This window comes from Colobus angolensis, unplaced genomic scaffold (assembly GCF_000951035.1).
Source record: "Colobus angolensis palliatus isolate OR3802 unplaced genomic scaffold, Cang.pa_1.0 Scaffold3, whole genome shotgun sequence".
NCBI lineage: Eukaryota > Metazoa > Chordata > Mammalia > Primates > Cercopithecidae > Colobus > Colobus angolensis.
The window spans coordinates 25038485-25062760 of record NW_012116265.1 but is presented as its reverse complement, the minus strand read 5'-3'; the positions used below and the strand labels follow the sequence as shown (position 1 = coordinate 25062760).

General features: G+C 48.0%; 1 protein-coding gene across 1 annotated transcript in view; it reads left to right on the top strand.

Moving 5' to 3' along the window:
- The window catches only part of GALNT16 (polypeptide N-acetylgalactosaminyltransferase 16), a 98488-nt gene continuing 74212 nt past the window's right edge, over nt 1-24276 (top strand). Inside the window, exon 1 of the mRNA XM_011949678.1 lies at nt 1-212. Coding sequence (XP_011805068.1) covers nt 36-212 — 177 coding nt within the window. The 5' untranslated portion in view covers nt 1-35. The remainder of the gene's footprint in view (nt 213-24276) is intronic.

Here is a 24276-nt window from a genome sequence, read left to right as displayed (position 1 = left end):
CCCCGGCCCCCACCCGGGGCGCCCGTCTGCCCACCATGAGGAAGATCCGCGCCAATGCCATCGCCATCCTGACCGTAGCCTGGATCCTGGGCACTTTCTACTACTTATGGCAGGACAACCGAGCCCACGCAGCATCCTCAGGCGGCCGGGGCGCGCAGAGGGCCGGCGGGAGGCCGGAGCAGCTCCGCGAGGACCGCACCATCCCGCTCATTGTGAGTACGCCCCGAGCGTCGGGCGGCCGGCTAGGGAGCCGCGGCGTGCGTCCAGCCCCTGCGCGGCTGCCGGGGGCGCGGGGCCCGGCCAGGGGCTGAGTGCCCGCTGCGCCGGGCCGGCTTTGTATATGTTGGAGCATTCCTGCCCGTTGTTATGGCAACCTCTGCCGGGCGACTGGGCTGGGGCGCACCGACTAAGGGAGGGTGACAGAGGGTGGGGGCTGGGAGAAAGTGCTGCAAGTTTGGTGGGCCCAGCGTGCGCGCGCGGCTGGGAACGTGGCGGCTTTCCCGGCTCTGCGCTGCTGGGGCCGGGGGCCTGGGGGCTGCAGGAGCCTCGTGTGCCCCGGAAGGCTGCCGGGCCCAGCGCGCAGCCAGCGGGCTGTGGGAGCCGCCGAGCGCGTAGGTGGCAGTGCGCAGCCCCTCTCCAGCCTTCTGGGGGCAAAGGACATCGCGTGGGGGCGTGCGTAGGGAAGGCTCTCTAGGCGCTGCGCCTGGCTTCGAGTCCCCTTCTGAGCCCGGGTCAACCTGAACCCGCTTCTTCGGCGCGGACACTCAGCTCCCCTAGAGTTCTCTGGGTTGGGGAGAGGTCTCTCACTGTACGCGTCCCTCACTCCCAACATTAGGGTCTGCCACCACGGGTGGGCGGGCAGTGTCAGCGCCCGAGCTTGGCGATACCCTTGCATGAAGTCAGCCTCGCGACATCTAAGCGGGCGGGAAAACAAAGGCGGTGTGGCACAGCGGGGGCGGCGGCGGGGCTGCGGGGGCCCTTGGCGCTCTGGGGACCCGGGCGGGGGCGTGCGGAGCCACAGCCGCCCTGCAGGGGGCGATCCTGTCGCTGTCTCCGTCCGAGCCCCAGGTGACAGCTGTGTGTGGTCAGGCAGGGGCACCTGTTGAGGCGGGAGGCTTTGGCACCCGCCGAGAGCGCGCTCGAGCGGGCGCGTTCTTCCAGACAGGGGCGGTTGATGGACGGGAGCCTCGGGCGACCCTCGAGACCTACCAGGGCGGGGCAGCCTGGCCGGATGAGGACCAGGAAGAGGAGAGCCGAGTGGGGCGGGGGTAAGGGAGTGAGAGAGCGTGGCGATTCGGACAAGGAAAGATCTGGGCCTGGGGGTGGGGGGATGAGGAGCTCTGCAGCAGAGGTGCAAGGTCCGGAGGGCTGAAGCTTGTGTGGAGCCGAATCTGAGAAACGCATCCAGACGCAGATCTGAACCCCAGGAGTATCGGGAAGTTCATTGGAGAGTGTCCCCTCATATTCCCATCCTGCCCCAGATTCCGAGTCCCCTGCAAAGGAACCATTATTTCAAGGCTTTGCCTGAGGAGACCTGGGGGATGGGGGGTGAGGTTGTGGGTTTTGTCCTAGTTACCAGTCTGGGTGAATTCTCTGGGGGCAAGCCTGATTAGGTGCACTGTTCCCTTCTGGGCTGTCCTCCCAGGACTAAAAGCTGATGAGGAAAAGCCTCCTGTGCTGAGACCCCAGAGTGTTGTGATCTGAGCAGAGGGACAGGTTGGAGCTGGAACTGTCCAAACCAGCAGTGGCCTCCAGACCCCAGGGAGCTTCCTCCCCAGGAGCCCAAGCTGCCACATTCATACTCTGTGACAGGAACAGCCCTAGTGCTGTGTCCCTCTTTCTGGTGAGGTGATGGGAGGAGGGTCTGAGTTGGAAGGGGAGGAGAAAGAAGCTGGGCAGGGAGGAGAAGAAGGAAGAGAGCACAGGGGACTGCTGCTCAGAGCCTCTGCTTCCGAACCCGGAACCTGAACCCTGACCTGGCCCATGCACCTCTCTCCTGCTCCTTCCAGAGTCCTGCAAGATCCATTGGGAGGGCCGCTCACATTTTTCAAGAGTCCCAGAATGGTGTAGGGGACCTGCTGGAAGGATTCAGCACTGATTTTGAGGGATGGGAATTGGAGGTCATGAGAATCACCAGGAAACATCCTCTTGTCCATGCTTATTCCCACAGGGTTTGACTTGCTGCAGGTAAGAAAAGGTCTCAGAGCGGGAAGCTAAGTTTAAAGTATGAAGGAGTATCAGGGAGATACCTGGGAGCTGGGAAGTGAAGGTGCAGGAAGAAAGGGAGGATGGAAGTCCCTGGGAGTGGCAGAGCCTTCTGTGGCCACTTAGGGGCACAGCCAACTCCCTCTTTGTTCTTAAGCTTTAGATGCCTGTTCCACCAGCACTGACCCCCCAGTCATGCACCACTTTTGGCAACTGCCTTGCATTGTATCATTGTACTCCTCTCTTCCAGTTATTTCACTTCCATGTGATTCACAGCTGAATGTAAGTAACGCATGCAGGAACTATGCTGGAAGCTCCTTGCATCTCCACATTGATGCACACAGCAAGACTTCTTTTATTTTTTGAGATGGAGTCTCACTCTGTCACCCAGGCTGGAGTGAGGTGGCATGATCTTTGCTCACTGTAACCTCCACCTCCCGGGTTCAAGCGATTCTCATGCCTCAGCCTCTTGAGCAGTTGGGACCACAGGCATGCGCCACCACTCTCAGCTAATTTTTGTAGTTTTAGTAGAGACAGAGTTTCATCATGTTGCCCAGGCTGGTCTTGAACTCCTGACCTCATGTGATCCATTCGCCTCAGCCTCCCAAAGTGCACAGCAAGGCTTCTTAAAGGAGTGAAATAGGATTCTCACCCATTTCTGGGAGCAGTCAATACTTCACATCCCCTTAATATTATTATATTGTATTCATATCACCTTAATATTGTATTATCAACTGTAACCTGGCTCTAAGTAAGGAGGTAGGGGGATGTATGTTCAAGCTTCTGCAGGCATAGAACCCTTTGTTCAACTTAAAAGGGGCAGGTGCAGCTGAGGATTTACTTTCTCCCTGCAGTTTGTGGTAACTACTTATTCAGAAACATTTCTCTGTCTAGTTGGGCCAGGACGCTGCATGTGGATTTTCAGATTCTTAGAGAATGATGTGGCTAGCCCTGCTGTCAGAGGCTGGCGAATTCAGACAGGCGTCATCAGCACTCCCTTGGGGAATCAGAGAGCTGAGCTGGGAAAGGGAGGGTCTGCAGAAGCGCCTGGACCTGGAGGCAGCTCTGCTTTCACAATGTCTGGACTATTCAAAGCCAGCCAAGTTGCTTCTGGACTTTGGCGATGCCTGTTTGGCATTATAGGGTGTCGGCATGGCAACCGTATGGCCAGATTTCTCAAGGAGGTCTTGATTTTTAATATTCTGTCCTGCTGTCAGCCCATGTGTCACCAATTTTGATGTGAAAAATTTGGCTATGGAATCTGTAAAGCTAAAGGGAGATACTGATTCCATCCCTATATGGCTGCTTACGATGTGGCAAGGTTTGTGATTTTTCTATGCTGTACTTGATGGGCGAGGCAGTAGATCTGGGGACATCCCCTTGAATCTACACTGATGCATGCTGGGACAGGACCGCAGCCAAACTGGGAGGCAGGGCAGACACAGCTGGCCTTGAGTCTTCAGTCCTCACAGTTGGGAAGAACATTTGTGGTTGTTTTGGTTTGGGACTTAGGTTTTCCATATGCCAGTTCGCTAACAAGCATGGGTGGGAGGCTAAGGTGTTACATGGAATTCCACTTTACACTTTTTAAAAAGACTATTCATTTTCGGTATAGGTGCACTCATTTGCGTCAACAGTCTCCTATTTAGAATTGTGAAAGATTTAGGCAAGAGTTTTCTTAAACCGGAGTTTCTTAGCCTGAAATTGGGATACTGCTGAATGACCATGGACACAATACTTAACATCTCTGGACCTTGGTTATTTTGTCTGCTGAAGATGAGTTCAATCATTTGCAAGGTTTGTTGATCCTGAGATAAGCAGAAGATAGCTCCATTTCTAGATGTAAATCCATGGCTTTAAGGGAGTTCTCCTGAAGGGTGTTGCGAAGTTTCTGCTTATGGAGGGACATGCTCCTGTCAGGAGAAGGTCCCACAGGAACTCTTGGGGCCTTGCAGGAAGCCCCCGCTTACCTAGCAGAAGGGGATGCAAATGATGGCTTTTCTGGTAGTGTTCTCAGAGAGCAGATGCTTTAATAAGATCTAGAAGAATTTATATTTTATTTATAATGTGTGCATTTTGGAACTGTGGGAATATGATTTGCCTAAATATAATAACAGAAAGTGATTTTGTATTTAATTGGTTTAGGTACTACACTTGAGAAAGACAGTGAGGAGGAAGAAGCACAAACACCCACAATTCCCTTTGCCAAAATGTTTGGAGTTTTTTCTTTTCTTTTTTTTCTTTTCTTTTCTTTTTTTTTGGACACAGGGTCTCACTCTGTCACCCAGGCCGCAGTGCCATGGCACAGTCATGATTCACTGAAACCTTCTGGGCTCAAGTGATTCCCCTGCTCAGCATCCTGAATAGCTAGGACTACAAGTGTGTGCCACCACACCTGGCTAATTTTTATAATTTTTGTAGAGACAGCGTCTTTCCATGTTGTTCAGGCTGGTCTTGAATTCCTGGACTCAAGGGGATCCTCCCACCTTGGCCTCCCAAAGTGCTGGGATTACAGGCATGAGCCACCGTGCCCAGCCAAAAATGTTCAGATATAAAGGGCCTGATTTCCTGTCAATGGGGTCTGTTCCTGGGCCATTTTGAGACCTGCCTCTGGGACATGGGGTCAGCCCAGAGGCAACAAAGACTGGGGGTGGGGAGGTCTTTGTTGGTAACTGTCGGCTGCCAGCCCAAGAGTTACCTTGCTGGAAGGCCAGAGATCCAAGAGCGCAGGACTAGTTTTAGGGTGCTGCTCATTCTTCTGCAGGTCTTTCACTTCTGTGCTGTAACAGTGTTTCCCCCCCCCACCAGCTGCTCCAAGAGCTTTGGGAGCATGGCTTCCTTCCCTGGTGGCTGTGTTTGTCCTCTCTGCAGGCAGAGGAAACCCTTAGGCCTGGAAATGCCATTTAAGGTAGAGGTAGGGGGACGCTGGTAGACCAGGACCAGGCTGAGTTGCCCACAGGACTGTCTCACTGTAGTGGAGGAAGCTTCCCTGAGGTCAGAGGGGAGCCTATAGCCAAGTCTTCATTACAGTTACAAGATTGAAGATTTATACCCTGTCTGCTTCTTGAGGAGACCTTAAGCACCTTCCCCATGAACAGTAAAGCAAAGACACAGGAGGCTAAACAGACGTGGAGAGAAGCAGAGGAGCCAAGCTTTCAGACGTGAGTCAACGCTGATTATACTTGGGCAGTAAATTCGGTTCAGTTAATCAGTGTGCTTGCCTGGTATGGTCACCGACTGTGCGTAGCCCACTCTGAAAATGTTGTCAAGTGGTTTAGTCCCTCTTCTCTGAAAGCTTACCTGTCTAGCCTCCATAATCACTGTATACTCTGTTATGTTGATGACGACAACATTCATTGGAGACCTGGATGCTGTGTGTTTTACAAGCTTACCTCTCTGAATCCCCTCAACAACCTAATGAGATAGGTGCCATTGTTAAGTTCTCATACGAGTAAACACGCTTACTCATGCTCTGACAACTAGTAAGTGCACCTGACACTAGGTGTTTCTGACTCCAAAGCCCGGGCTCATGTCTTCCTTCCCCTGGAGCATCTTCTGGGCAAGATCCAAGCCTGGTCTATCAGTGCATCTTTTCTGGGGCACCTGAATCAGCACCTTGCTTTGTATTCACTCCACAAACATTTGTTGGGGAAAAAAATGCAAAAACTATACAGAACAAAATGTTGGCAGTAGGGAGGCAGGATTATGGGCAATCCCTCCTTCCATCTTTTGGGTTTTTACCCCCACATTTTCTGTAATAAGCACCCATTGACATGACAGTGTTCAAACCAATAAAGATAATTGTTTTAAAAACATATTTGATGACTGTTTAAGATCACTCTTGACTCCAAAATCAAAGTATAACCTTCTTAACCACATCTCACACTTCTGACTCCCCATCAAAACTTAGCATTGAGCCAACTTTCAGAAAAGGCAAGAGACTTATTTGAATTATTCTGTAGGGTTCCAAGGAATAGAACTGGAGCCAGGAGGTGAAAGATACAGGGAGAGAAATTTCTTTGCAGCAGAAGGAAAACATTCTCACAGAACCATCCAACATTGGAGCAGTCCAAAGGCTGGCGAGGGTTTCTCTACACACTCCCCGTTGGCCCTTAAGTGCACCCAACAGCAGCGGGAAAGGGAGAAAAAAGACTCTCTGTCATGAAATAGGGCCCAATTATTGCACAGCAAGAGCCCTGCACCCTGGGAAATAGGCGGGCCCCATGCACTGAGGCCAGCCCAGGACAGAAATCCATAACTTCTGCTGTACTCCTCTCTGCCCTGTTCCTTTGGAGCTGCCAAGCAAGGACAGAGAGAGGAAGCCAAGGCTGGTCAGAGGCAAAGCTGCAAAGTTGGAGGCATTGGTCTTTAGCATCTTTCCTCTCCCAGGACTGAGGCCTACATACGTGTTTCTGCCTGGTGGAGGCACCTTGAGTCTGACCTTCCCATATTCCACTTCTATTTTCCCAATCCAACCTAGGTGTGATTTCCAGGTTACCTGTCCTGTCTCCCAGGGCCCTGACTGTTGCTGCCTGGGGTGGTGCTGGCTGGCAGTGCCCTTGAACTGTGTACTTATGGAGAAGCCACAGCCCTGGCCTGCCTGTCTCCCCACACCCCTAAACTTCAGCTGCACCCTTGAACTGTATCTGGCTAGAGACAGTATGGTCACCCAGGGGACTTTTGTGAACATTTCACACCAGACAGGAGTGGCAGGCCAGAGGTACTTTGGGAAAGTGGGGGCAACTGGAAGAAGCTTGTCGATCATATTATGTAAGGAAGATAAGGCTCAGGCAAAATTTGAGGCAGCATTGAGGCAGGTCTGCCCAGGTACCGCCTTCCCACTTTTCCAGACCCATTAGGAATAACTTCGCATTTCACTGAAGAGCACCAGCTCCTCTTTCTTGCTGTTTCACAGAGTGAGGTGTGGCTCTATGTAGAGCAGGGACAACATTGTCTCAGAGTTCAGAGGCAGGTGACATGCCTTCATGTGAATTGTGCTGTTACAGGATTTTCCTAGGCCCCTAGATGGGCCAGGCAGAATGGAGTGGCTCAGGATGGAAACAGATGTTGGCTGTCAGCAGGGGATGGAGAGAGGGAATGGAGAGAGGATGTGAATGAAGTCCAAGGGATCCCACTTCTAGGCTCAGCCCTGCCCTCAAGGGACTGTGTTTCCTTAGGTGAGTCACTTCGACTCTGTGGACCGTAGTTTCCTCATCTGTCAGGTGAGGGTTGAACTACAGGATGTCGGAGGTCCCTATCAGCTGAAATCATCTTGGACTTTGTTGAACTTCTCACACAAAAGTGAGATGGCCTTCAGCCAGGGCTTAAGTCTTGATAGTGCTTGAATTAAGGAGACTAAGACCAGAGGGTGAGGTGTACAGAGACCTCGACCACATGTGTTGAGAAGGGCTGTAACCTTTAAATTCTCGTAAGGAATAAACTGGCCCTCCTCCTTCCCCTTTCTCTTCCCTTGAAACACTGTCTGATGGAGCTATGCAGCTCCCTGCCTGCTGTACTAGAAGCCTAAGATATTTGTGAGTGTGTCTGAGAATGCACACAGGCATGTATGCAGAAGTGTCTACCAGTAGACTTCAGATATCTCAACAATCTCGGAAGACCAGAAGGAAGCTACAAAGACCCCTTTGCAGAGCATAAATAGCCACAACACCCATGGACTTTACTCAGAAGACAGGCATGGAATTGCCCATAGGCCACAGTCTGGAAATTAACATTGTTTATAACAATTGATTTCAGTAGTTCAGGGGGTTGGTCATCTCCTGGCAACTTTCAGTTTTCCTAGGTTACAAATATAGTAGATTGGATGAAGCAAGATGAGGGAATTGCTAGGAGCTGCTGACACACTGAGAAGTGACAGCTGACAGCAAAGGCCTAGCCAGGAAGGGCTGTGTGAGGTAGGAGTGGCCCCTGCTGCCTCCACATACACACAAGATCAGAATGCTGAAGGCAGCATCTATTCATTCTCTTGACAATTATTTACTGAGCACGTACTATGTTCTAGGACTGTTACAGTCCTGGAAATAACAAACCAGGTAAAATCCGAGCTCTCAAGGGGCTCATATTCTAGTGGGGAGAGGCAGAAAATAAACAGAGAAAGATATATTAGGTGGTGGCAAATACTACGAAAGTAAAGCAGCATAAGGGGGCAGAAAGATGGCAAAAGGATGGCCAGGAAAGGCCTCTAGTAAGACTTCACTGGAGATGGCATTGGCATGCAAAGAGAGAGTGAGCCGTGCGGACCTCTAGGGAGATAGTGTTCCAGACAGCCTAGGCCAGGGCACCATCCCCGGAGAGTGTGTGCTTAGAGGGGCAGCTGGAGCAGGAGGAAAAGTGCCCACAGTAGAGGCCAGACCGTTAGGCCTTGCAGACTGTGGTAAAGATAGGCTCAGAAATCCATCCCTGAATCATCAGGAAGTGATAAATTCCACTCGGTGCACAGGCTTGGTAAATCAGGGAACTGTGTCATTCATTTCAGAAAATTTTCCAGCAAGATGCTCAAATTTAGTTGTTAGTGTTGGTTCTTTTTTCTTTTTTTAAGACTTTTTTCCCTTCCAGGATATGTGTATGTATAAAAGTATGTGTATGTATAAAAGTGTTGGTTCTTAAGGAGGTAAGTGTAGGTTCGTTGGAAAATGTTCTGTGTCTTGGAACACTTCATTTCCTTATAATGTGGGATCAATGTGTGTTGTGTGTGGTATGTGTGGTGTGCGGCATTTGTGGTGTGTGTGTGTGTAGTGTGTATTTGTGTTGTATGGGTATGTGTGGAACGTGTGATGTGTGTGTGATATATGGGGCTTGTGTGTGTGTGTGGTGTATGTGTGTGTGGTATGTGTATGTGTTGTGTGTCTGGTGTGTGTGATGTGTGGAGTTTGTGTATGTAGTGTGTGGTTGTGTGTGGTATTTGTGGGGTGTGTGGGGTTTGTGTGTGTGTGGTGTGTGTGATGTGAGGTTTGTGTGTATGTAGTGTGTGGGTGTGATTTGTGAGGTTTGTATGTATGTGTGTTATATGTTGTGTGTGGGGTGTGGGTTGTGTGTGTTGTATGTGTAGTGTATATATGATGTGTGGGGTTTGTGTGTTTGATGTGAGGTTTGTGTGATGTGAGGTTTGTGTGTATGTAGTGTATTGTGTGGTGTGTGGGGTTTGTGTGTGTGTGGTGTGTGTGATGTGAGGTTTGTGTGTATGTAGTGTGTGTGTGAGATTTGTGGGGTTTGTATGTATGTGTGTTATATGTTGTGTGTGTGTGGATGTGTGTGTGGTATGTGTGGTGTGTATATGATGTACGGGTGTGTGTGATGTGAGGTTTGTGTGTATGTAGTGTGTGTGGGGTGTGTGGGGTTTGTGTGTGTGTGGTGTGTGTGATGTGAGGTTTGTGTGTATGTAGTGTGTGGGTGTGATTTGTGGGGTTTGTATGTATGTGTGTTATATGTTGTGTGTGGGGGTGTATGGTATGTGTGGTGTGTATATAATGTGTGGGGTTTGTGTGTGTGGGTGTGGTGTGTGTGATGTAGAGTTTGTGTGTATGTAGTGTGTGTGTGATGTGTGAGGTTTGTGTATATGTGTGGTGTGTGAGATGCGGGGTTTCTGTGTATATAGAGTGTGTATTTGTGTGTGTGTGTGTATGATGTATGCGTGGGGGGCGTAGTGTGTGATGTGAGGCTGGTGGAGGGTGCTGGTGCCCTAAGCGATGTGAAAGGGAAAAGATAATGGAGCCCTTGTTGAAATATTGGAGTGGGGCAGGCTGGGGAGGACTCTGTCTGGAGGGAGAGTTTTGTGTGGGATGGAGAATTCCTCTGAATGGTGGTACCTGATCAAACCCGCCTTTGTCTCCTTGTCTGGTTCGTGGTGTTCTCTTCTGGTACAGTTGGGACTCTGGAAATTGTTTCCTGGCAATGCAGGAACTTGGAATCCCTGCCCCTCCCCACAGCTTTTCCTCTGTTCAAGCAGACCCCCTGCAGGCTGAATTTTTGCGGGTCCTTCCCTGAGACACAGAGCAGGCACTCGTGTGGGGCGGGTAGTCACTGCTGGGCGGGAGTGGGCACTGTGCAGCTGTTTTTTGAGCAGGCAGTGGATAAAAGGGGCTGCCCTCAGGAGGCAGACAGCTCTGCCGGGCCCGTCTGAGGTATGTCCTCTGAGGTTCAGTGGCTCCCCCAGTGCCCAGGTGACTGGTATGACACAGCATCGTGTGTCTCTGGCAAGCTGCAGGCACCTTTTTTCTGTGGTTTGGGTCACACACAGTTCCAATCCCCTGGCAGTCGCACCCTGTGAGATGCTGCTTGTCAAAGTTCAGATTTTCATCCCTTCATCTTCTCACAGCAGCTCTGCCTGCAGCTTCTTTAAACAAACTGTAGGGGAGGTCTTCTGTTACTTCAAGATCTTTCATGTCAAGTAAGGGAAGCTGGCCTTGGGCTGCCACAGCCCACTGAGGCAACCCGAGTTGCCTTCCAAAGTTGCCAGGTGAGCGGTCCGCTCCAGGGGGCTCCGCTTCTGATGCCTCACGCGTCTGTGACCTGATTATTTGCTTGGAAGTCATCTTTTCCCCTCCCGGTGGAAGTTCTCACTGGATAGGGAAATGCAGGGAGTGTGGGAGGCTTGGGGTATTATCCCAGGGATGGGGGGAAGCGCAGCCTGGGGCTCAGGGAGAAAGAACATGTGATCGCCTAGTGATGGCTTGCTGGGGATCTGGTGGTTTGAAGGGGTGAAGCAGTCAGGACTGAGCACAGCCCTCACAAATACTGCACCAACCTGGAGGCCGGATGAAGAAGGAGAACCAAAGGTCAGGGTAAACACACCACAAGGACCAGGGAAGGCAAGGGAGCAGCAGGCCAAAGCACTTCTCCAAGTGGAAAGCAGAGGCTACCCACGGTGATGTGTGAGTGCAGTCTTGGTGGTGCCTTGTGGGGGCATGAACACGGCAAGGGCCTTCTCCCAAAACAATGGGAAATGGCTCATTGCTGGATGTACCCCAAGATTGCCGACTCCAGTTTTTTTTTTTTTTCTTTATACCAGAGAACACAGCATCACCCAACTACCTCTTCCAGACAATGCAGGGTGCCTGAACCACACTGGGGCCAGGGCTCGGGGGCTGGGACTCACAGCAAGGTAAGGATGGGCTAGCTCAAGGCCTGTGGAGCTTGGAGATCCGAAGGCCAGTGCTGGGGCAAAGCTGAGGGCAGGCCAACCAGAGATCCCAAGAAAAGTCCCTGGCAGAGAGGAAAACTGGGCATAAGGTGACAGGTCTGAAAGAGTGCTCAGAGGAGCCAGTCCCTGGGATCCCCGAAACCAAGCCGAGTCACAGGAGCTCCGATGGGAGGCTGGCATCTGCCCAAGGCTGGGGAGAGCCCTCCCCGACACAGGGTCCAGACTGTGCTCACTAATGCAGTGGTCGCCAGCCACAGGTGGCCACCGAGTGCTTGGAATGTGGTTAGTGCAACTGAGGAACTGAACTTTTCATTTTGATTCTCATTGATTTAAGTTTTGAAACAACTCTCATTTTAGCTGTGGGAAAATATTTGGGAATGTTTCGAACTTCAGTATGCGGAATCTGTATTTTCAACTGTAAATTTTTTTGAAATCTCAATACAGATCTAGTATCTGTACTGAAAATTTAGTATCTGAATTGAAATCTGCTGTAAAATAGATACTGGATTTCAAAGACTTAGAAAAAGAACTAAAATGCCTTGCTAGTATTTTTTACATATTGAAATGATAATTGGATATATTAGGTGAGAGAACATATTATTCAAGTTAACTTCATCTGTTTCTTTGTATGGTATGTGGCTACTAGAAAATTTTAACTTGCATACACAGCTTGCAGTCTATTTCCACTGGGCAGTGCTGGCGCTCACATTCATGCATATGCCCTCTCTTAAGTGCTAGGAGAGACCAGGTGCTGTGGCTCACGCCTGTAATCCCAGCACTTTGGGAGGCCAAGGAGGGCAGATCATCTGAGGTCAGGAGTTCAAGACCAGGCTGGCTAACATGGTGAAGCCCCATCTCTACAAAAATATTAACCAGGCCTGGTGGCATGCACTTGTAATCCCAGCTGCTCAGGAAGAGGAGTCACAAGAACTGCTTGAACCTGGGAGGTGGAGTTTGCAGTGAGCCAAGCTTGCACCACTACATTCCAACCTGGGCAACAGAGTGAGACTCCATCTTAAATAAATAAATAATCAAAAAGTGCTAGGAGATTGTCCAAGGAAGGTTATACAGTCATGTGCTGCAATGATGTTTTAGTCAACCATGGACTATATACACGACAATGGTCCCATGAGATTATAATGGAACTGCAATATTCCTCACCTACTGACCCTATAGCCATTGTAATGTTGCAGCACGATTAACTTTATTTTAAAAAATCAATTTAGTGTAGACTACATATACAGTGTTTATAAAGTCTACAGTCGTGTAACATCCTAGGCCTTCCCATTCACTCATCACGGACTCACTGACTCACCCACAGCAATTCCCAGTCCTGCAAGCTCCATTCATGGTATGTGGCCTGTACAAGTCTACCATTTTTTGTCTTCTGTACTGTATTTTTACTCTACTTTTTCTAGGTTTAGATACGTACAGATATGCAAATACTTACTGTGTTGCCGTTGCCTACCATTCAGGACAGTAACATGCTATCCAGGTTTGTAGCCTAGGAGCAACAGGGTATCCCATATAGCCTAGTTGTGCTGGAGGTTATATATACCATCTAGGTTTGTGTAAGTGCACTCTGACGTTTGCACAGTGATGAACTTGCCTAATTACACATTTCTCAGAATGGATAAGGAATGCATGACCGTATATAAAGTGAAGAATCTGGCTGTGCATCCTAGTTTACCTTGACTTCAGGATTAGATCTTTCCAGTCCAGCTGCTGCTGAGCTATTGGTTCCTAATTCACCATTATCCGTGAGCATGGGATACCTCCCAGCATGGGCCCTAGTCCTCATATCATCATTAAAAACAAGGTCAATATTTTTTGCAGTGTCTTCTCTTTTAGAAATCCCTTCTAAGCCCTTGCTGTGATGAAAATGGGTTTTGGAGGAGGGGTAGGAGCAGTGGAGGCGAGAAGCCTTTTACTCCCCTTGAAGGTAGAGGGATTAGTTCCAGTCTGTTGCTTTTGGTGTTTTGTCTTTGTCCTGTTAGAGGCAGAATGACAAGTAGGTCTCAGCTCTAATGCCAACTCAGAACCTGTGGAAGTGGCAGCCTGGAGCACTGTGATGAGGATTCTGGAGCTGCCTCCAGGCTGAGCGGGAAAGAGGCTATGATCGATTAGCCATGTCTGTAAAGGGCTTGGAAAGGGACCCTAGGACATGCACCTTGTATTTACTAATCCTGCATTAGGTGAGGTTGTCTTCTTGGAGTGATTTTTCTCCACTTTAGAGATCTGATACGCTTTAAGACATTGGCCACTTTGAAGAAGCAGGGATGAGGCTTATATTGAGCCAGAACATGTGCAGAAGAGACATTCTCATCTCCTTGGGCCAGAATCCTAGCTAAGGAGATGTGTGACATTTTACTAAGCATTCCTGTCAGGAAAATCTCAATACCCCCTTCATCTACTTGGTGGAGGTGAGCTTGGCTCTGGTCCGGGGTCAGCTTACTGGCAACATAGGCCATCGTTAGAGCCATAAAACCAAGAAGAGTAGGAATCTGCAGGGTCTGGGAGAAATGGGAGGGGTTGGCTCTTTTTCTGTCTTTCCTCTTCTTCGCTTAAAAACAGGAGCTGTGGATTTGAGAACATGTCCTGCTTCTTGTTGCTAAATTTCTGATGATGGCTTTGTTCAGGATGCAGCATAGCGTAGTGGACATTGGAGCCATAGACATTGGAGCCAAAGTGTCGGGGTTCTAGTTCTGCCACTTACTAGCAAGTTACTTAAGCATTCTGTGCCTCTGGCTTCTCGTCTGTAAAATGGGGATACTAGTAATCCTCATTTTAGAGGGTTGCTCTGAAGATTGAGTTAATTCCCATCTAGAGTTTGGAATTGTGCCTAAGTCGTAGTAAATGCTGTACAAGCATTTTTTTTTTTTTTTTGGAGATGGAGTATACAAATACAAATTGTTATACAAATTAATATACAAATTTGTACTATGTTATTATTTGTTAATTTGTGTATTAGTTACCTAATTCTATGTAACAAATCACCCCAAAACTTAATGACTTAGAACAATAATTATTTATTCTCTCTCATTGGGTCAAGGAATTTGGGAGTGGCTTGGCTAAATGGTTCTGGGTTTTCTCACGTGGTTGCAAACAGATGTCAGCCAGGGCTGTCGTTATCTAAAGGATTGAAGGTGTTTCTCTCATATGATTGGCAAGTTGGCGTTCGCTGTTGGCAGAAGACCTCAGTTCTCCACGTGGGTCTCCACAGGCCTCCTTGTGTGTCTTGTGTGTCTTCATAGTATGGTGGTTGGCTTCCTCCAGAGTAAGCAATCTGGAAGACCAAGGCAAATATTGCAGAGCCTTGTATATGTGTGAATGTAGTCTTGGAAATCTCATAAACAGAACAGTAATATGATTTTGAGAGATTGCTGTGGCTGCTGGTTTGATAATAGATCAGAAGACAGCAGGGATAGAAGCACTTTTTGACTGTCCTGTTTGTTCTGGTACTTTCCGCCTTGACCAGCACAGCAGGCCTCGAGCTGATTATTACTGTCCTCATTTTACGCATCAGAACCTGACTCAGAGATGGCAGGTTACTTGCCATCAGAGCCAGGATTCTACCAGGACTGCCCGGCTTCAAAGCCGTGGACACACCTACTTGTCAGGATACCCACCACCCACAGCTTACAAGGGGAAAAACAGATTCTGCGAAGGATCTTAGTTCCCTTATACCTTCAAGTCTGGATGGGGAGCCTCAGAGGGCAGAGAGGTACTCATGGGTCAGACAAAGGATTGCAGTGAGGAAGGGGTGACCGTAGCAGCTGCCATAGCTGTGGGAAGATAGAGGGACAGGGGCAGAGTTTGGAAGGTGTTAGGGAGTAGAAGGATGCAGCCTGGGGAGAGCCCCTGCAATTGGCTTAGGCTCTCCAAATTAGAACCTCTGAGGTCAGGGAAATTCTTGGTGTTATTTATTATGCCCTAGAGAGTCCATGCAAAGGAAGTGAGACCACCTACTTGGGCTGGAGTACCTTGCAGGAGTGAAATAAATGAAATTGATCAGTATATATGTCAGTATGAATGGAGCTAAAAAATATGATGTTAGGGGGGAAAAGAACCGCACTGCAGAATTGATTATTTAGTATGATACCATTTATGTAAATTAAAATAATACAAAACAGTTCCGTATATAGTCCTTGGTGTCTGTGTGTGTGTGTGTGTGTGTGTGTGCACACACATAAACATCTCAAAGTATAAAAGTGGAACTGGCCAGGCACAGTTGCTCATGCCTGTAATCCCAGCACTTGGGGAGACTGAGGCAGGAGGATTGCTTGAGCTCAGGAGTTTGAGACCAGCTTGGGTATCATAGTAAGCCTCGGTCTCTACAAAAATTTGTTTTTCATTAACCAGGCATGGAGGCATGCACCAGAGTAGTCCCAGCTACTCTGGAGGCTGAAGTGGGAAGATTGCTTGAGTCTGGGTGGTCATGGGAAGGTTGCTTGAGTCTGGGAGGTCATGAGGCTGCAGTGAGCTACGATCATGCCACTGCACTCCAGACTGGGCTATAAAGTGAGACATGTTGTATTAGTCCGTTTTCACATTGCTGATAAAGACATACCCAAGACTGGGCAGTTTACAAAAGAAAGAGGTTTATTTGGACTTACAGTTCTACATGGCTGGGGAAGCCTCACAATCATGGCAGAGGATGAAAGGCGGTGGCAAAAGAGAATGAGGAGGAAGCAGAAGTGGAGACCCCTGATAAATCCATCAGATAAATCCATAAGAAGTGAGACTTACTCACTATCACAAGAATAGCACAGGAAAGATGATTCAGTTACCCACACTGATTCAGGAACCTCCCATTGGGTCCCTCCCACAACACGTGGGAATTCTGGGAGATACCATTGAAGGTGAGATTTGGGTGGGGACACAGCCAAACCATATCACCTGTTTCCAAAAAAATAAAAAAAAAGAGGACCAAAGAAGATATACAGCACACTTATGACAGTGAGTATCCTGGAGAGAAACGGGAGAGAGGATCAAAAGAGAGTAGGACTTTATCTGTAATGTTTTGTTTCTGTTGTTTTTGTAGTTTTGTTTGTTTGCTGTGGTTTTTTTAATAAGAAAGAAGCTTGAAGGCCGGGCACGGTGGCTCACGCCTGTAATCCCAGCACTTTGGGAGTCCGAGGTGGGTGGATCACAAGGTCAAGAGATCGAGACCATCCTGGCCAACATGGTGAAACCCTGTATCTGCCAAAAATACAAAAATTAGCTGGGTTGTGGTGGCGGGTGCCTGTAATCCTAGCTACTCAGTAGGCTGAGGCAGGAGAATCGCTTGTACCTAGGAGGTGGAGGTTGCAGTGAGCCAAAATCGCACCACTGCACTCCAGCCTGGGCGACAGACTGACTCCATCTCAAAAAAGAAAAAAAAGAAAGAAGCTTGAAGCAAATCTAACAAAATAGAAAGAGTTGTTAATTCTGGTGGCAGTGCAAGTGCATTGTATTCTTTGTCTTTGTCCTTTCTGGAATAAAAAAAAACCTCTAATTTTAAAACATGTTTAAAGTAAAAGGAAAGAAAGAGTTTGTGACTTAAGGTTGCTGGATCTCAGCTGTATGAAGGTTGAGAAGGAGGATGCAGTGGAGGACTGAAGGCAAAATTCCTGTTCCCCCAAGCCTGTCACCCATGTGGCACTGTGGTCACCTGCCTGGAGGACAATCAAAGTGATTCTTGATTCTTCTGAACCTGAAGATCAACCCTGATGGACTGTCTTTGAAGGCACTGGTCATGGAGAAAGGACTTCCCTGCTGAGAGCCAAGGCAAGAGAGACGAGATCCCAGGACCTGAAGGCCAATCTGTAAAAGGGTTGAATAGTCAAAATTGGGTGTGTCTTCACAAAGGACAAATGACAGATCCTTTTGATAGAAAGGTATGAGGTCAAAGACAAAAAGCCTTTATTATTATATTTTCTCCTTTTTTTTTTTTTAAGAGACAAGGCTTCCCTCTGTCACCCAGGCTGGAGTGCTATGGTGCTATCAAAGTTCACTAACCTCCAACTCCTGGGCTCAAGCAATCCACCCACCTCACCCTCAGCCTGTAGCTAGGACTACAGGTGCACATCACCATACCCGACTAATTTTTAAATTTTTTGGAAAGATGGGGTCTCACTATGTTACCCAGGCTGGTCTTGAACTCCTGGGCTCAAGCAGGCCTTCCACTTTGGCCCCCCAAAGTGCTAGGATTATGGGTGTGAGCCACCACACTGGTCATATTCTGTCCCTTTAGACATAATATGTGTTTAATATACAAGACAGGAAATCAAAAGGAAGGAAATAAAAATCACCCCAAATCCTATCATTCAGGGTTACTGCTATTAATGTTTTGGCAAATAATTGATTCAGATCTTTTTTGATTGATTTTTTTAAAAAGGAAATTATAGGTTACATACTGTTTGTAACTTGTTCTTTTTATTTAACACTATATCATGAATACTCTTCTGTATCATACTCTTCTTTCAAATATTTTTAAATGGCTGTCTGGGATTTCATTGTTGTCTACTGTTCCATAGACTATATAATCACAGTTCATAAATGATGAATGTTTAGATTAGGTTGGACTATATGACGTTGTATTTTAGGTAAAAAATTGTCAAATTGGCAGTTTCATATGGTCTAACCAAATATGTTGTCCAGTGTTTCACTGTTATAAACAACACAATGAGCATTCCTGAAGGCAAATCTTTGCACATAGCCTTGATTAATTCCTTAGATAAATACCTCGAAATGAATTGTTGAACAAAATATCAAATTTCAAATAAAGACAGGATCTGACAGGGTTGGAATTAGGGTGAGGCAAACTATCTATGCACAGAGCCAAATCCTGTCTTTATCTTAATTTTTTTTTTTTTTTGAGACAAAGTCTTGCTCTTGTCGCCCAGGCTGGAGTGCAATGGCGTGATCTCGGTTCACTGCAACCTCCACTTCCCGGGTTCAAGTGATTCTCCTGCCTCAGCCTCCCGAGTACCTGGGATTACAGGCACCCGCCACCACACCCAGCTAATTTTTATATTTTTAGTAGAGATGGGGTTTCACCATGTTGGCCAGGCTGGTCTCGAACCCCTGACCCCAGGTGATCCGCCCACCTTGGCCTCCCAAAGTGCTGAGATTACAAGCATGAGCCACCACACCTGACCATTTATCTTAAATTTTAATATTTTGTTCATTAAGAATTTTTTGCATTAATTTTGATTTTTAAAAATACTTCATTAAAATGTTATGTACTTAATTACTGAGTTTTTGGGGGTCCCTTTACATTTGTACCTGAGGTGAGTGCCTCACTTGCATTACCCTGAAGGTAACAATAGCACTACCTTTTAGAGTTGTTAAGATGAGTCAATCTTTTGTAAATCTCAGAACACTGTCCATAGTAAGTGTGTTCAATAAGTGTTACGTACATCTCCACTAAAACAGCATTGATTTTCTGTGTACAACAAGCAGTAAGCTAGAAGCTGGTTTATAAGGATGAGTAAGATCCAGTTCCTGCCCTCAAGTTGCTCAGCCCTATAAGGGACCAAGTGAGTGTGGGAAGGGCTGTGGGGGCCATGGCAGGGCATATGCCGAGTATAGCACAGTCTTGGTCAGCTTCACTGAGGGCTGAATCTTTGAAGATGAGCACGTGCTTGGTGGACACAGAAAGGAACATCAGGTAAGGGGTGTGGCCTAAGCAAAGGCTTGGCACAGTAACCCCAATTATATCTTGTAGGGTCATCTCACAGGGTCATCTCATGGGGTCATAGCCTGAAGGGAGGGGGACTAGGCCGAGAAATAAGACTGGGCTGTTGGAGGAAGAGACTGCAGCTTCACCCTGAAGCTGGTATTTATTCTATTCCCAAGCCACACAGACACAGGAGAGTCCAGCCTAGAATAACCTACTCATGTTCCCAGGGCCCCCCCCCACCATGCAACAGAAATAATGGTGCCTAGTATTGATTTATTTTTCTTATTTTTAAAATTTTGTATTGTAGTAAAATACATATAAGATAAACTTTACCATCTTAACCATTTTTAAATGTACAATTCAGTGGCATTAAAGACATTCACATTGTTGTGTGACCATCACCACCATTCATCTACAGAGCTCTTTCATCTTCCCAAACTCGAACTCCATGCCCATTAAACACTAACTCCCCATTTCCCCTCTCCCTAGCCCTTGGAGGCCACTATCCTACTTTCTGTCTCTATGACCGTGACTACTCTAGGTACCTCATATAAGTGGAATCCTGTAAGTGGTGTCTTTTGTGATGGCTCTTTTCATTTAGCGTAGTGTCTTCAGTGTTCATCCATGTTGTAGTGTGTGTCAGAATTTCCTTTTTTTAAGGCTGAATAATAAATACTCCTATGTATGTCTATACTATATTTTGTTTATCCATTCATCCATCAGTGAACCTCCTGGGCTGCGTCAACCTTTTGGCTAGTGTAAATAATGGTGCTGCAAACACGGTGTACAAATATTTGTGCAAGACACTGCTTTAGGTTCTTTTGGGTGTATATGCAGAAGTGGAATTCCTGGATCGTATGGTAATTCTATTTTTAATTTGTTGAGGAATCACCGTACCTTTTTCTTACCATTTTTTGCTGGATAAGGGAGCTGAGGCATCCAGCACAGTGCCCACACCTAGAAAGTGTACAATGAACATTGTTGACTGGATGAGGCTCATGGAAGTTGAATCACTTGCTCAAGGTCCCAGAGTTGGTGTCAGATTTGGGGAACAGCCAGATTAGAATCCAGAGGGCAACTCTAGGGCCCAAAGGCTCTTTACCTGCAGGTTGTACAGCTCCCTGAGAGGGCCTGGCTCCGTCAGTTTCATGATGTCTTCTCTTCCCTTTCCTCCCCTTGGGGAAGAAGCTGAGGTTACAGCCCTTAGGGGAGCCCCCACTGCCTTCACTGCAATGAGTTGCAAAGGTGGCCAAATGGCTCATGGCTAATAAAAACATGGAGTCTTCACCACATGCCCACAGCAACGCCCAAGACCAGGGCAGCAGCTGCTGTGCACCAACCCAACTGTGCTGCAGATTGCTTTTCCTTAGCTGTTCCTTGTATACCCAGTGGACAGAGTCCATGATTGTACTTGACCTCCACAGTGCCTGGTCCATGGTGAGCACTTGGGGACTCTGCAATGATTGAACCTACAGGGCCTACTGTGTGTCACACCCAGAACAAAAAGCTTGACAGATTCTCTGATTTAATGCAGTGAACTAGGAACTGTCAGTATCTCCATTTTGCAGATGAAAAAACTGAGACTCAGAGAGGGTGTGACAGCTAATCAGTCACAGTGCTAGGATATAGAGCAGGCTTCTGGGTTCCTAACCACACAGGCATATTAAACAGGAGGAGGACCTCATTCAGCTCCAGACCTTGTTAGGTGTGCAGGGTTCCACTCAAAGCCCCCAAAGAACCCTGGATTGGGATGGAGGAAAAGGGTGAGAGGAAAAGAGGGACAGTTGCAAAGCTCATGGACCCAGTGCTCTGCTTGTCTGCCCTCCCCGCTTTCAATGTTCTGTGAACCTGGTGGTGGAAATCTCTCTCCTTTGTTGCCAGCAGGGCTGGAGGCTGCATCCCTGTGTAGTCATGACACCAGCCGAACCCTCCACTCCTAGGTTTCATGTGTTCATGTGACCCCTAGAAGTGGCTTGTTAAAGAACTCTGACGTCAGCCTTTCTCCATCCCAGCACACAGGCATGTGCCATTTCTGAGACCTAATATTTTACCAGCCTGTATTGAAGGACCCAATACAGTCTCCCATTACTCCAGACACAGTCCTCTGCCCGAGGGTGGGCGCTGGGTAGGAGCTGAGGCTGTCCCCAGGGCCTGTCTAAACCCCAAGTAACCATGATGGTCATTAAAGAAACAACACTCATTTTGAAATTGCCTCCTGCTGGTATTTGCATGCAAGTGTTAGGATTATGAATTTTCATATGTTTCGTTGTGGGGTTTGTCCCAAAGAACCTATGAGAAGTGTCGGACTTGATAAGGAGGATGTCTGCACTAGCTGGACTTTGTTTTCTTTATGTGAAGACAACTCAAGTTGCATGGTGAGGTTTCATCACTTTCAGAGGGGCTTGTAACCTGGGACCACCCGCGTCCCCTGGAGGCGATTCCTTGCATAGTTCCCTTGCACGCTGAATGCATGGACACCGTGTTGAGTGGCACTGGAGTGCACAGGCCTGGAGTCAACCAGATCTGGATTCGAGTCCCCAACTTTCCTCATCTCCTATTGTTCCCTCCACTCACTGTGCTCCTTCCACACTGCCCTCCTTTCTTTCCAACAGGACCAACAGGACCTCAAGTTGTCCTGCCCTGGGCCCTTTGCACAGGCCATCCTCTCTGCCTACAACACCCCCAGCTCCTCAGATCTGACCAAGGTTGGCTCCTTTCCCCAATCCTCTCCAGCCTGTACCTTGCTGTGTTGCCTTCCCCACGGTGATCACCCTCAGAAATGATTTTTTTAAGGTTCCCTTTTATAAAGATAATGTGAACGTGAGCCCTGTATCTGCTCTAATTGTAGGCTTAAGAATTTGTCTTATTTATTTATTTGAGACAGAGTCTCACTCTGTTGCCCAGGCTGGAGTGCAGTGGTGCTATCTTGGCTCACTGCAACCTCCACCTCCCGGGTTCAAGCAATACTCCTGCCTCAGCCTCCTGAGTAGCTAGAATTACAGGTGCACACCACCACACCTGGCTAATTTTTGTATTTTCGGTAGAGACGGGGCTTCACCATGTTGGCCAGGCTGGTCTCAAACTCCTGACCTCAAGTGATTCTCCCACCTTTGTCTCCCAAAGTGCTGGGATTACAGGCGTGAGCCACCGCGCCTGACCAAAATGATTTTTCATGTGTTCTTTACTGCTCTCCATCCCACCTCTTCCACTAGCATTACAGCCTGTGAGGGGCAAGGTCCCTCTGTGGTGTTCACTTCTGTACCACCAGATCAGCCCCTGCCATGCAGACACCTGTAAATTTGTGCATTTACCATGGAGCAAGTGATCTCACCTTTCTCAGACTTGGTTTCTTCATCAATAAAATGAGCATGATTATGGTCACAGAATTACATGAAAAGAGACACTGTGCACACATTAGTACATCTTGGAACAGAACAAGCACATCACAAATGATGGATCATTAATGTCATCCACTTGAGTTCCTTGAGTATATCAGGGAGTGCACCTGCTTAGCTGCATCAGGGCCTGGACAGTGCCTGGCACTTGGTGGGCACACAGTAAATGTTGCCTGAATCAGAGGGAGGCTGGCCAGTATTGATATGGCTGCAGTTTCTTTGCTCACTTGGCCCTTTATAGCCTGCATCACCCATGTCGTGGTTGCTAGGATGTTGGTTTGTCTGCCATGGTCACCCTTGGCCTATTACAAGTCCTGACTCTTGGGCTCAGGCTGGTGAGGAGCTTTGCGTAATGTTCCAGGGAGCTTTTCCAAGGTAGGAAAGATAGGATGGTAGTCATCACAGGGATGAAGACCACCAATGCTGGAATCTAGCTGTCTGGGTTCAAATTTAGCTCTACCACTTACTAGCTGTGTGACCTCAGGCAAGTTACTTAACTTCTCTGTGCCTCAGACCTACATCACAGGGTAGTTAAGAAGATTTGATTATTTACTCTAAGTGGTGCTGTTAGAATGGTGCCCAATACTTAGTAAGTGCTGCATTCATTTTGTTTGTATTATTATCCCTCTTCTTTCTCAGCTTCCCTGTGTCATGTATTCATTCATTTAAGATACATTCATTATGCACCTACTATGTGTCACGAACTGTACAAGGGACTGGCAAATCAAAGATGAACAAGAACAACATTCTGGCTCCTGTCTTCAAGTTGCTTACAGTAAGGGTGGGAATTGGTGATAACAGAGGTGCGGATAAATACCAGGAGAGGGTGTGCTTAAGAATGATTTGGCACATCCTTACCCATCCTGATTTAGAAAAATGGATTCCTGCCTTTTGGTGCTCACACTTGCCCTGCTATACAATCTTTGACCCTCTCCTGAGACTAGACTCGACTTCTCAGGGCTGGACCGCCTCCTTATCTTCCCCCAAACACCTGCTGCAGTTCCTTGAGAAGGGGATGCCTGCTCTTCAGGGACAAGGAAGCAGAGGCACCACCTCAATGCCAGCAGCCAGGCCATCCTGCCACCCTCCAGACTCCAGAGGCAAGTGGGCCCATCAGCAGCAGCAAGGAGAGAGAGATCAATGCACCTGTCTCAGGAGCTGCACACAGGAGCTCCCAGCAGCGGGTCAGCTTCGGGGCTGTAACTTCCAGTTAAGTCACCCTGTGTGGCATGTGCAGACAAAGGTGACATTGGGGAGCCAGAGCCAGGAGGCTTTTACACGTGGCTGCTCACTCATGACAAATAATGCTCCTGGGCGGAAAACTTGCCACCCACCCTTGGCAGGACTCTGAGGCCTCCACTGAGCACCCGCTTAGGTACACGAGCCTCTCATTCAGCAAAATGCTGTGACTTGCGTCTTCATAATATGGTGAATTCTGGTTCCACAACTTACTAGCTGTGTGAACTTGGGCAAAGTATACCTCTGTTCTGTTTCCTCAGTCGCAAAATGGGAACTGATATGGTTTGGCTGTGTCCTCACCCAAATCTCTTCTTGAATTGTAGTTCCCATAATCCCCATGTGTCATGGGAGGGGCCAGCTGGGAGGTAATTGAATCATGGTGGTGGTTCCCCCATGCTGTTCTCTTGATAGCGAGTGAGTTCTCATGAGATCCAATGGTTTTGTAAGGGGCTTTTGACCCCCTTCGCTTGGCACTTCTCTCTCCTGCCGCCATGTGAAGGACGTGTTTGCTTCCCCTTCTGCCATGATTGTAAGTTTCCTGAGACCTCCCCAGCCATGCACAGCTGTGAGTCAATTAAACTTCTTTCCTTTGTGTTACCCAGTCTTGGGCAGTT